This window comes from Ostrea edulis, chromosome 5, assembly GCF_947568905.1.
Source record: "Ostrea edulis chromosome 5, xbOstEdul1.1, whole genome shotgun sequence".
In the NCBI taxonomy this organism is placed as follows: domain Eukaryota; kingdom Metazoa; phylum Mollusca; class Bivalvia; order Ostreida; family Ostreidae; genus Ostrea; species Ostrea edulis.
This window is the reverse complement of record NC_079168.1, coordinates 68,170,937-68,182,994: the sequence shown is the minus strand read 5'-3', so window position 1 is coordinate 68,182,994 and position 12,058 is coordinate 68,170,937. Positions and strand designations below refer to the sequence as shown.

At 34.3% G+C, this 12,058-nt stretch overlaps 1 protein-coding gene across 1 annotated transcript in view; it reads left to right on the top strand.

The window, feature by feature from the left end:
* The window catches only part of LOC130055004 (protein phosphatase 1 regulatory subunit 37-like), a 61,434-nt gene that overhangs the window by 26,171 nt on the left and 23,205 nt on the right, over positions 1-12,058 (top strand). The window contains exon 13 of the mRNA XM_056166146.1: positions 1,169-1,220. Coding sequence (XP_056022121.1) covers positions 1,169-1,220 — 52 coding nt within the window. The remainder of the gene's footprint in view (positions 1-1,168; positions 1,221-12,058) is intronic.

Below are 12,058 nucleotides of genomic sequence, written 5' to 3'. Positions count from 1 at the left end.
TTGAGCCCGTCTTTCCTGTTTTTGCAGTAATGCATAGCATTACCATTCATTATGTGAGGCATTGTCAAGCAATGTTGGAGCGTGGGGTACGTGAGCTTGCTCCTCTGCTTTCTTTCATTGCTGGATTGATTTGATACTTCACATTTACCTTTGTTATTAAGAGAGGAAGAACTCTACTGATTTTGAGGTCAAAAGTCAACATCACTATGGAACTTTACGGAAAAATCTTGTAGACACTCATTGTGAGGGAATATGCCCCACCCTGCAGAACTCTTGTTCAAATTGTGATCCTTAAGGTCAAAGTGGGGTCACATAATGGTTATAAAAATTCGCATAGTAATGATATACTATGTAAGTAAAAAAAAATTCTCATCCAGAAAAAAAGATATTAGTCAATTTTCCTACAATTATGCAAGTACTGTATCAACATGTCAACATGTAGTTCGAAATTGAAATGTTCATGCCATAACCCTCAGGACTAGGATTTGGCAACAGAAGAAATGCAGTGCTGTTACATACTAGGAATACATAGGGGGAAATCTTCAAAACATTTCTTCTTGCATTAAAGTTTGGTGATAAAAATATTCAAACATCTTATTGTATAACACACACACACCTCCCCCAGTGATCACTGTTAGGTTCACTTAGTACCATGAAATACATTCAGAGTAATCTCAAATTTTTAAAATGTTTTTTCTGAAGAATAACAAGAGCATGTGTGGTGACAATACACTCTTATTTTTGAAGATAGAGTCTACATTATCCTGATTTAGTTTACATTCAATGTCCCCAGAAATGTAATGATGAATAGGGATGCAGGGCATAAGGGGCCTTCCTCAAGACTTCATGGTCATGCATCAAAATGGTATGCGACCATCCTCATGCCTCGTGTAGTGCATGCAATAAAAGCCCTGACTAGTGTGGGGATACATTATGTACAGGCCAAAATTAACCTCTACTCAATTTTCAGACTAAAACAATATATGTGTTGAAAATCAGTGAAGTTTGTTCAGATTATATTTTGGCTCTCCCACTTTCCAATGATACATACATGTATAAAGATTCATACCTGTCAGGGCAAAGGTGACCCAGTCCACCAGGTGAGCAGTGAGGCTCATAGGCCTCTTGTTTGTCTTTATTGTATATGCCTCTCTTTATTTGTTTACAGATGCTCAAAGCCCCCCAGATGTTCAGGAAGTAGTCATAGACCCGTCTTAATAGCAACATAATAATTAGCACAAATTGTGATCGTAGGACTCCAAGGATTAGTGCTTTCATTTGTCTGTCTTTCACCTGCTGTAGGTTTGTAGAGATACATGTAGCTGTGTGTAGGGGATTTGTCAATCATGAAATAAATTTATTCAGTAAATGTACAGTTTGTTGAATTAAACTGTGGTCATCCATATGAACACAGACTGGCTTCTGGGTATATTATCTTTTTTACTCTGTTTCCAGTTTGCTGAACTAAGCATTAAATGCTGTATGATGTCAAAAGAAGTTATATTTTGTTTTATGTTTAATATATATATAAACAGGAAAGCTTGATCATTTGTGAATTTTTAGATAGTTTCAAAGTTGAATTTTATTTACAGCTGTAGGTAAACTATATATAGTGTAAACTTTATTGTACAGTTTTAAAATTCATGGTATGAAGAGACCATTTATAAATTATTATCCTAGTTAGGAAGTGCATATGAAATATATTTTCCATAATACTGGCTATTTATTATTCCATTTGATTGGTGATGTGGCTAGTCACTTTGAAGGTATCTACAAGTCTTTTTTTTTTTTAAAAACTGCTTTAGTTTTCATTGTTACAGTGTGTGTGTATTGGTAATATCATTTTGTATGCCTGTTTCATAAGGGGTTTTTTTTTTTTTTTTTTTTTTTTTTTTGATAATCTGTGTTTTCATATCTATGTGATAGTGCTCTCTGGGATATAATTTTTTATGCCCTCATTGACAAATGGGAAACATTCCATTTTAAGAAAATGTGTTTAACAGGAAAAATTGCACCTTGTACAAATATTAAAGGGGGGTCATTCCTCTGTCGTTTTTGTTCAAAGCAATTGATTTTTTGCAAGTATTACAAAGGTATTCAGTATGTGTATTATTATGTTGAGATGTACATGCAAGTTATTTGAGTTCGTTTTTTTAATTTCTCCAAGTGTGAGTTTTTTAAAATGTTATTTTGACCTCACTGTCCTTTGGAATTCTTGTCAATTGATGATAATCTTAATGGTAACCTTCAGTATGAACAGTTTTGTGGGGACTACAGAGGAGTGTTTACAATGGCATTGATGGATTTGTGGGTTCCTTTCACACAAATCCCAAATTGATGTTTATAAAATCTATACATGATGCACCTCCTACATCTACCTCATTTGAATGGTTGTGTTTATCACATGACCTGGAATGATGCAGATCACGTGACCCGTTTTTTGGTATCAGACAAACAATGTCGTCTTCATAAGGTAAATTTATCCTCGAGTGCCATTAGGTTATGTCTGAATACAATTCTACTGTTGTTATCTTTACTAAGCATTCAACATTCCAGGATTTAAAGAAGGAAATGATGTTATCAAATTCACTAACATATGATTAATTATCACCTCCTTGGCAATATAAATTGTGATTTAGGGTGGCTCATTTCACCAAAATTTTATTTAATGAGGTGCTTTAACTGTCCGTATAATAAAATCTTGGTGTAACAAGGCACCTTAACAACCTTGTCAATACATGTACAGACTTAATCCTTCATTTGTGTAGCTTTGTTTTTAATTTCTTTACTTGATGTCATATTTTCGGGTATTTAAGGTTTGTTAATATTTGAAAAGTGATATAAAATGCTGAATTGACATGTTGAAAAATAAAGTAAATGAGTATGAAGAGCATTGTTTGTTGTGATTAGAGACAATATAAGGAAACCTGATATTACTAGTAAATGTGGCTACAGTTGCACAAGGGTTATTTTGGTAAATTGAACTTGTGTTGTTTGTGTAGTGTCTTTTGTGTAATTGAAGTTGGTTGTTGTCTTTCATTACCCTTGAAAATCAAAAGTTAGAAAGTTATCCAATATGCTAAGCAGAGGTCAGTGTTGTGCAATGTATTTTCACTTCTGAGTGTGAAATACCGGTAATGGTATTTGTTCATATTTATGTCCACCTTTGAAAAAGGGGCAGATTGGTTTTCACCAATTGGTCGGTAGACTAAATGTTGTCTCCTCAATATCTTTAGAACCCTTTACTTGACAAACATGAAACATAGTGCACAGGTAGCCCCTAAAATTTTAAGGTGAAGGTCAGTGATCAAAGTACTCTGGACATAAGAAAATACTGTCTGCTTGATATCTTAACTCTGCATGACATACATCAAGTTTGGTACACTAGTACTAAGAAGTAGATGATTTTAGGGTCAGGGTCAAACTACACCTGATATAAGAAAATAACATCTGTTCAGTATTTTGAGAACCTTTCAAACTCGGTAGGGTCAGGGATTAACTATTCTGGACATAAAAAAATATTAACATTCAGGCAAATAATAGCAGAAAAGAACAATAATTCAATGAATGCGAGCATCATGCAATTCAATCAATGCGAGCACTAGCTGAATCATTGCTGTAGCTCACATCAATTTAATCAATGCGTGCAATAACTGAATTATTGCTCTATTCATTCTGTTTCATGCATGCAATAACTGAATTATTGCTCTATTCATTCTGATGCACACAATAACTGAATTATTGCTCTATTCATTCTGTTTGATGCACACAATAATTGAATTATTGCTCCATTCTGTTTGATGCATGCAATAACTGAATTATTGCTCTGTTCATTCTGTTTGATGCGTGCAATAACTGAATTATTGCTCTATTCATTCTGTTTGATGCACGCAATAACTGAATTATTGCTCCATTCTGTTTGATGCACACAATAACTGAATTATTGTTCTATTCATTCTGTTTGATGCACGCAATAACTGAATTATTGCTCTATTCATTCTGTTTGATGCGCGCAATAACTGAATTATTGCTCCATTCGGTTTGATGCACGCAATAACTGAATTATTGCTCCATTCTGTTTGATGCACGCAATAACTGAATTATTGCTCTATTCATTCTGTTTCATGCACGCAATAACTGAATTATTGGTCTATTCATTCTGTTTGATGCACACAATAACTGAATTATTGCACTATTCATTCTGATGCACGCAATAACTGAATTGTTGCTCTATTCATTCTGTTTGATGCACGCAATAACTGAATTATTGTTCTATTCATTCTGATGCACACAATAACTGAATTATTGCTCTATTCATTCTGTTTGATGCACGCAATAACTGAATTATTGCTCTATTCATTCTATTTGATGCGCGCAATAACTGAATTATTGCTCTATTCATTCTATTTGATGCGCGCAATAACTGAATTATTGCTCTATTCATTCTGTTTGATGCGCGCAATAACTGAATTATTGCTCTATTCATTCTGATGCGCGCAATAACTGAATTATTGCTGTATTCATTCTATTTGATGCGCTCAATAACTGAATTATTGCTATATTCATTCTGTTTGATGCACGCAATAACTGAATTATTGCTCTATTCATTCTGTTTGATGCACGCAATAACTGAATTATTGCTCTATTCATTCTGTTTGATGCACGCAATAATTCATCGAGAGAGTTGGAGCAACTATCTAATTACGATTTCTTCAATTCAACATGGCCACAATTTGATAACTAGGGATTTCTTTAATTCAATGGTTGCTCTCTTCAATTGAATTTTAAAGATGCTATCAAAACATTTATACTTTGCTCAATAATTGATGGTATCTTCAAATAATTAAAGATATCTTCAACTATTTGAGTTTATGTTAACTTAGCGCTTCATATGATTGATTTGATTCATGCATCGATTGAATTATTGTGGGCAATAGTTGGATAGATGCACGCATTTATTGAAATATTGGGCGCAATAAATGAATTAATGCGCGCACCTAAATTATTGCTCCCATTGATACGCACATCGTGTTCTCATCAATTAAACTTATGATGGAATTCTTGCTCGCAACTTAATTTGGAACTCGGTATAAATGATTTTGGGTCTCTTTAGCTCAAATGAAAATACAAAATGTATCTTTAGTTATAATTTTAATTATTTACCAAGATTTTGTATAAGAAATTAATGCGTGCATCATTATTTTAGTTGTGGATAACTGAATTGAAGATATTACATATGAGATAATTGCTCATTTTACAAGCATCACTGCAGACGTCGTGAATGAATTGAAGCATTGTGTGCATTACAGTAACTGAATTACTGCTCTTATTAATTGAATTATAGCGCGCATCATGCATTATATTGTTCATATCACCAATTCCTTTCAAGAGAGCAACAATTCAATTCTGACAGCAGAATAACTACTGCTGTTAACAATTCAATAATTTAGATTTGAGGGGATCTTTACTTGAATTGTCGTGCGCACAAAATGAATTGATGATAATTATCATCAAATAATTACTGACATCTTCAATTATTTCAGTTGATTTTACACGTAATTTGGTGTTCCAGAGCGGTGGTCTACTGCGGTCCATTGAATGTTCTCCCTTTCATGTTACAAATGGTATAGATGAACATGGGTTGCAAAGTGTACAAATGAACTTGGTTTCTTCTTTTTTTTCTTTTCTTTTTTTTTTTTTTTTTTTTTTTTTTTTTTTTTTTTTTTTGGTTGAGAAAATTAGCACATCTAATGATTGCTGAAACTTCTCTGCCTGGTTCACACAGCCATCTTAATTACAACTGGGGTATCGTAGACACTGTAGCACCAACAAGAATATTTTTAATTTTAGTTTCTGCTTCAGCTGTACACAGGTGATAGTAACGGACCATTTGGCTCTATTTACGGCACGGAATTGAAAGAAATTAAAGTTAAACTGAGATAAGGTCTTACCCCGAGTCATTAATAGACAAATATATATAAGTCATGGGATAGATTGAAGTAAAATGATAATAATAATAATATTAATAAAACAGAGAACAAAAACTTATACGAATGAATGTGTTTCCTGAAATTTTTAATTGGAACGTGGAATCAAAGTCTTAGTGCGTTCTCTCTCTCTCCCTCTCTCAATCCCCATCCCCCCCCTCTCTCTCTCTCTCTCTCTCTCTCTCTCTCTCTCTCTCTCTCTCTCTCTCTCTCTCCGACGACGACGACGACGACGACGAATTTATTGTGAAGAATTAGAGCATCTAAGATCACAAAACATTCCATTTGAGAGAGTATACATTCGTTTGGAGAGAGGCCAGGTTCCATGCAATATGTCTACGAGGTGCCGTGTTAGTATTCATTGTCATTTAGTGATATAACCTATCCTAATAGGTGATACACATATCACCTAGTGAAATGAATGATAGCACCTAGTGAAATGAATGATAGCACCTAGTGAAATGAATGATAGCACCTAGTGAAATAAATGATAGCACCTATTGAAATGAATGATAGCACCTATTGAAACGAGTGATAGCACCTATTGAAATGAATGATAGCACCTATTGAAATGAATGATAGCACCTATTGAAATGAATGATAGCACCTATTGAAACGAGTGATAGCACCTATTGAAACGAATGATAGCACCTATTGAAATGAATGATAGCACCTATTGAAACGAGTGATAGCACCTATTGAAACGAGTGATAGCACCTATTGAAACGAGTGATAGCACCTATTGAAATGAATGATAGCACCTATTGAAACGAGTGATAGCACCTATTGAAATGAATGATAGCACCTATTGAAATGAGTGATAGCACCTATTGAAATGAGTGATAGCACCTATTGAAATGAGTGATAGCACCTAGTGAAATGAATGATAGCACCTATTGAAATGAATGATAGCACCTAGTGAAACGAGTGATAGCACCTATTGAAATGAGTGATAGCACTTATTGAAATAAATGATAGCACCTAGTGAAATGAGTGATAGCACCTATTGAAATGAATGATAGCACCTATTGAAACGAGTGATAGCACCTATTGAAATAAATGATAGCACCTATTGAAATGAGTGATAGCACCTATTGAAATGAATGATAGCACCTATTGAAATGAGTGATAGCACCTATTGAAATGAGTGATAGCACCTATTGAAATGAGTGATAGCACCTATTGAAATGAGTGATAGCACCTAGTGAAATGAGTGATAACACCTAGTGAAATGAATGATAGCACCTATTGAAATGAGTGATAGCACCTAGTGAAATGAGTGATAGCACCTATTGAAATGAATGATAGCACCTATTGAAACGAGTGATAGCACCTATTGAAATAAATGATAGCACCTATTGAAATGAGTGATAGCACCTATTGAAATGAATGATAGCACCTATTGAAATGAATGATAGCACCTATTGAAATGAATGATTGCACCTATTGAAACGAGTGATAGCACCTATTGAAACGAGTGATAGCACCTATTGAAACGAATGATAGCACCTATTGAAATGAATGATAGCACCTATTGAAACGAGTGATAGCACCTATTGAAACGAGTGATAGCACCTATTGAAACGAGTGATAGCACCTATTGAAATGAATGATAGCACCTATTGAAACGAGTGATAGCACCTATTGAAATGAATGATAGCACCTATTGAAATGAGTGATAGCACCTATTGAAATGAGTGATAGCACCTATTGAAATGAGTGATAGCACCTAGTGAAATGAATGATAGCACCTATTGAAATGAATGATAGCACCTAGTGAAACGAGTGATAGCACCTATTGAAATGAGTGATAGCACTTATTGAAATAAATGATAGCACCTATTGAAACGAGTGATAGCACCTATTGAAATGAATGATAGCACCTATTGAAATGAGTGATAGCACCTATTGAAATGAGTGATAGCACCTATTGAAATGAGTGATAGCACCTATTGAAATGAGTGATAGCACCTATTGAAACGAGTGATAGCACCTATTGAAATGAATGATAGCACCTATTGAAATGAGTGATAGCACCTATTGAAACGAGTGATAGCACCTATTGAAATGAGTGATAGCACTTATTGAAATAAATGATAGCACCTAGTGAAATGAGTGATAGCACCTATTGAAATGAATGATAGCACCTATTGAAACGAGTGATAGCACCTATTGAAATAAATGATAGCACCTATTGAAATGAGTGATAGCACCTATTGAAATGAATGATAGCACCTATTGAAATGAGTGATAGCACCTATTGAAATGAGTGATAGCACCTATTGAAATGAGTGATAGCACCTAGTGAAATGAGTGATAACACCTAGTGAAATGAATGATAGCACCTATTGAAATGAGTGATAGCACCTAGTGAAATGAGTGATAGCACCTATTGAAATGAATGATAGCACCTATTGAAACGAGTGATAGCACCTATTGAAATAAATGATAGCACCTATTGAAATGAGTGATAGCACCTATTGAAATGAGTGATAGCACCTATTGAAATGAGTGATAGCACCTATTGAAATGAATGATAGCACCTATTGAAACGAGTGATAGCACCTATTGAAACGAGTGATAGCACCTATTGAAATGAATGATAGCACCTATTGAAATGAATGATAGCACCTATTGAAATAAATGATAGCACCTATTGAAATAAATGATAGCACCTATTGAAATAAATGATAGCACCTATTGAAACGAGTGATAACACCTATTGAAACGAGTGATAACACCTATTGAAACGAGTGATAGCACCTATTGAAATGAGTGATAGCACCTATTGAAATGAGTGATAGCACCTATTGAAATGAGTGATAGCACCTATTGAAATGAATGATAGCACCTATTGAAACGAGTGATAGCACCTATTGAAACGAGTGATAGCACCTATTGAAATGAGTGATAGCACCTTTGAAACAGTGAAACGAGTGATAGCACCTATTGAAATGAATGATAGCACCTATTGAAATAAATGATAGCACCTATTGAAATGAATGATAGCACCTATTGAAATGAATGATAGCACCTATTGAAATGAGTGATAGCACCTATTGAAATGAGTGATAGCACCTAGTGAAATGAATGATAGCACCTAGTGAAATGAATGATAGCACCTATTGAAATGAATGATAGCACCTATTGAAATGAATGATAGCACCTATTGAAATAAATGATAGCACCTATTGAAATGAATGATAGCACCTATTGAAATGAATGATAGCACCTATTCAGATGGAACATAAGGTGATATCCTATTCCACTACGTGATGTCACCTATTCGAATGGGTCATATCACCTATTTAAAAGGAATAGATTATATCACTTATTTGATTATGTGGTATCGCGTATTGGTATGGGTGATATCTTCGATCAAGACAATGTAGCTTGGAAAATATGGCGACCGCGAAAGCAAAGGATGAAATTGTATAAGAAACTTTCAAAGAACGATTCTTTTGAGATATCTTCAGTTGAATTAAAGACACCTTCAATTCTAATCAGATAACAATTTAATTTTCTAAGAGAATATTTTAATTCAAATTCAAATTCTTTATTGGCGCAACACGTCAACTAATCACAACTTTCGAGAACTTCTGAGTCTCTTCAAATAATTGGGCGGATCCAGGAATTAAAGTTAGGGGGCAACTTCATGAGGGGGACCAGTGGGTCTAGGGTGAAGCCCTGGTTGGGGCACAGAGGGCGAAACCCCTGGAACCTCCTGGATTTTATAGGGCTTGAAATATATCTCAGGGCAATGTAGTCAGCCTGACTATTTTCTGTCATTTTGAATAAGGTGAAATTAATAAAATGACACAATTTTTAAGGGCTTTATATATATATATATATATATATATTTATATATATATATATATATATATATATATATAAAGCACAAACAAACAATTATAACACCCAACCTTACGTTTACCCCTAGGATCTAAACGATACATGTGATAATCAATTAATTAATATATAAAGCACTAAATAATCACAACTAGGTACTGAAAACTTTCGCCCCAGCCCGGGGTCGAACCAGCGACGTACGGCACCCACCGCCTAGCAAGATTGTCAAACCAGTGCGCAAGTCCACTCGGCCACAACGTCAACGTCGTTGTGGCCGAGTGGACTTGCGCACTGGTTTGACAATCTTGCTAGGCGGTGGGTGCCGTACGTCGCTGGTTCGACCCCGGGCTGGGGCGAAAATTTTCAGTACCTAGTTGTGATTATTTAGTGCTTTATATATATATATATATATATATATATATATATATATAATATAAGTTCTCCCAATAAAAGTAACAATAGCCTAAATCAAAAGATCTTAGATTGAAAAAATAATTGCCTCTTTTATCGTTTATTTATTATTTTTTTTTTTTCTAAGCAAGAGACAATAATTTACCTTAGATTTGAAAATTTAGGGGGTGGGTGCCGGGTGCCCCTTATAAACAATTGTACGGAGACAACAATTCAATCAAAGATACTGAAAATGTTTACTCGGGATATCATTTAAGGTATCACACCGGTAATTGTCAATTGTAGTTCTATATATTTAAAGAATTTTGTTTTCCTTGCGCGATTTTTCTCATTTCCTCTTCTTCTTTTCTCTTAATTTTTGTTCCCTGATTAGGAAATTTTGTGTAATTTGTAGAAATAACCAAAGGAACTATTTGCTGTTGGTAGCTGGGGCTACTTCCTGAGGTGCACTTCGGCTGTTTACAAACATGTGAAAAACACGTGGATTTGAGGGTAGTCTTGTTTGCAGGTAAATTTTTTTTTCAAAAATCCCGCGTAGGGTGTTGTTTTTCTGGTGTCGGTAGACGAGATAGGTAACATAGAACGCTTCCGACTGCGTTATTCGGCATCAATTCTGTAAACTGATTTTTAATGATTTTTTTCCCTCTATAGTAATATATAGTGAAAATAATTACTGATTGAAGATAGCTGCTCGGCACGGGCTAAGTGTGTCGCAGTCTGTACAATGGACAATGTTGTTTACTGTTGGAATGCAAATGGAGTGTATCGTTTTGTTTCATGGATTATGCAAATAAAGGGAGTTTTATTACTACTTAGAGTATTTTCGATAAGTGTGCACGAACATCTGCGGTCCTTTACAGACATTACGAGTAGGCCCAGGTAAATGGTCGTCCGCATTCGATGCGTTTTCATGGCGAGCATACATGCCATTTTTATAAGTACAGTAGTATTTATGTCTTTGCCTTTTACTTGAAGTAATTGTGAATGGTGTAGATTGTATACTCTTTGCTTATTCCATTTTATCAATAGATGAAATATTTCTCCGCATTTTTGTATAGTTTTGACATATTTACTGCAAATGTACGCACGTTCACGTAAAGAAAAGGCATTCTATATACATGTATATTTATCCAAATATATACTCAACAAAAAAAGAAACGCATATTCAGATTATACATAATAATTTAATTCTTCAGTTTACATCTTATTTTTATTTTTTTAAAAGTTTAAATGCAGTAAACCGTCCTGTAATAAAAATCAAACATGTCTCATGTTGGTGTGTTGAACAGTTAAGAATAATATCACAGCTTCTCTCGGTCCATACATATGGAGCGCCAAATTAACATAAACTCAAATAATTGAAGATATCTTCAATTATTTGAAGATATCATCAATTCATTTGATGCGCGCAACAATTTAATTAAAGATCTCTTCAAATAATTAATGATATCTTCAATTCTGAATTATTGCGCGCATTAAATCAATTGATGATAGCATTAATTCTTCTGCTGAATTGATGCACGCTTTAATTGAATTAATGATCTCTTCAATTGAATTAATGATATCAACAATTGAATTGATGCGCGCTACAATTAAATTGAAGAGAGCAATAATTGATATAATGCGCGCATTAAACAATTGATGAGAGCAATAATTGAATTGATGCGCGCATTAATTCATTTGATGAGAGCAATAATGGATTTAATGCGCGCATTAATTCAATTATTGCTCTCTTCAATTGAATTAATGATATATTTAATTCATTTGAAGAGAGCAATAATTCTTTTAGAGAGAGCAACTAAATAATTAAA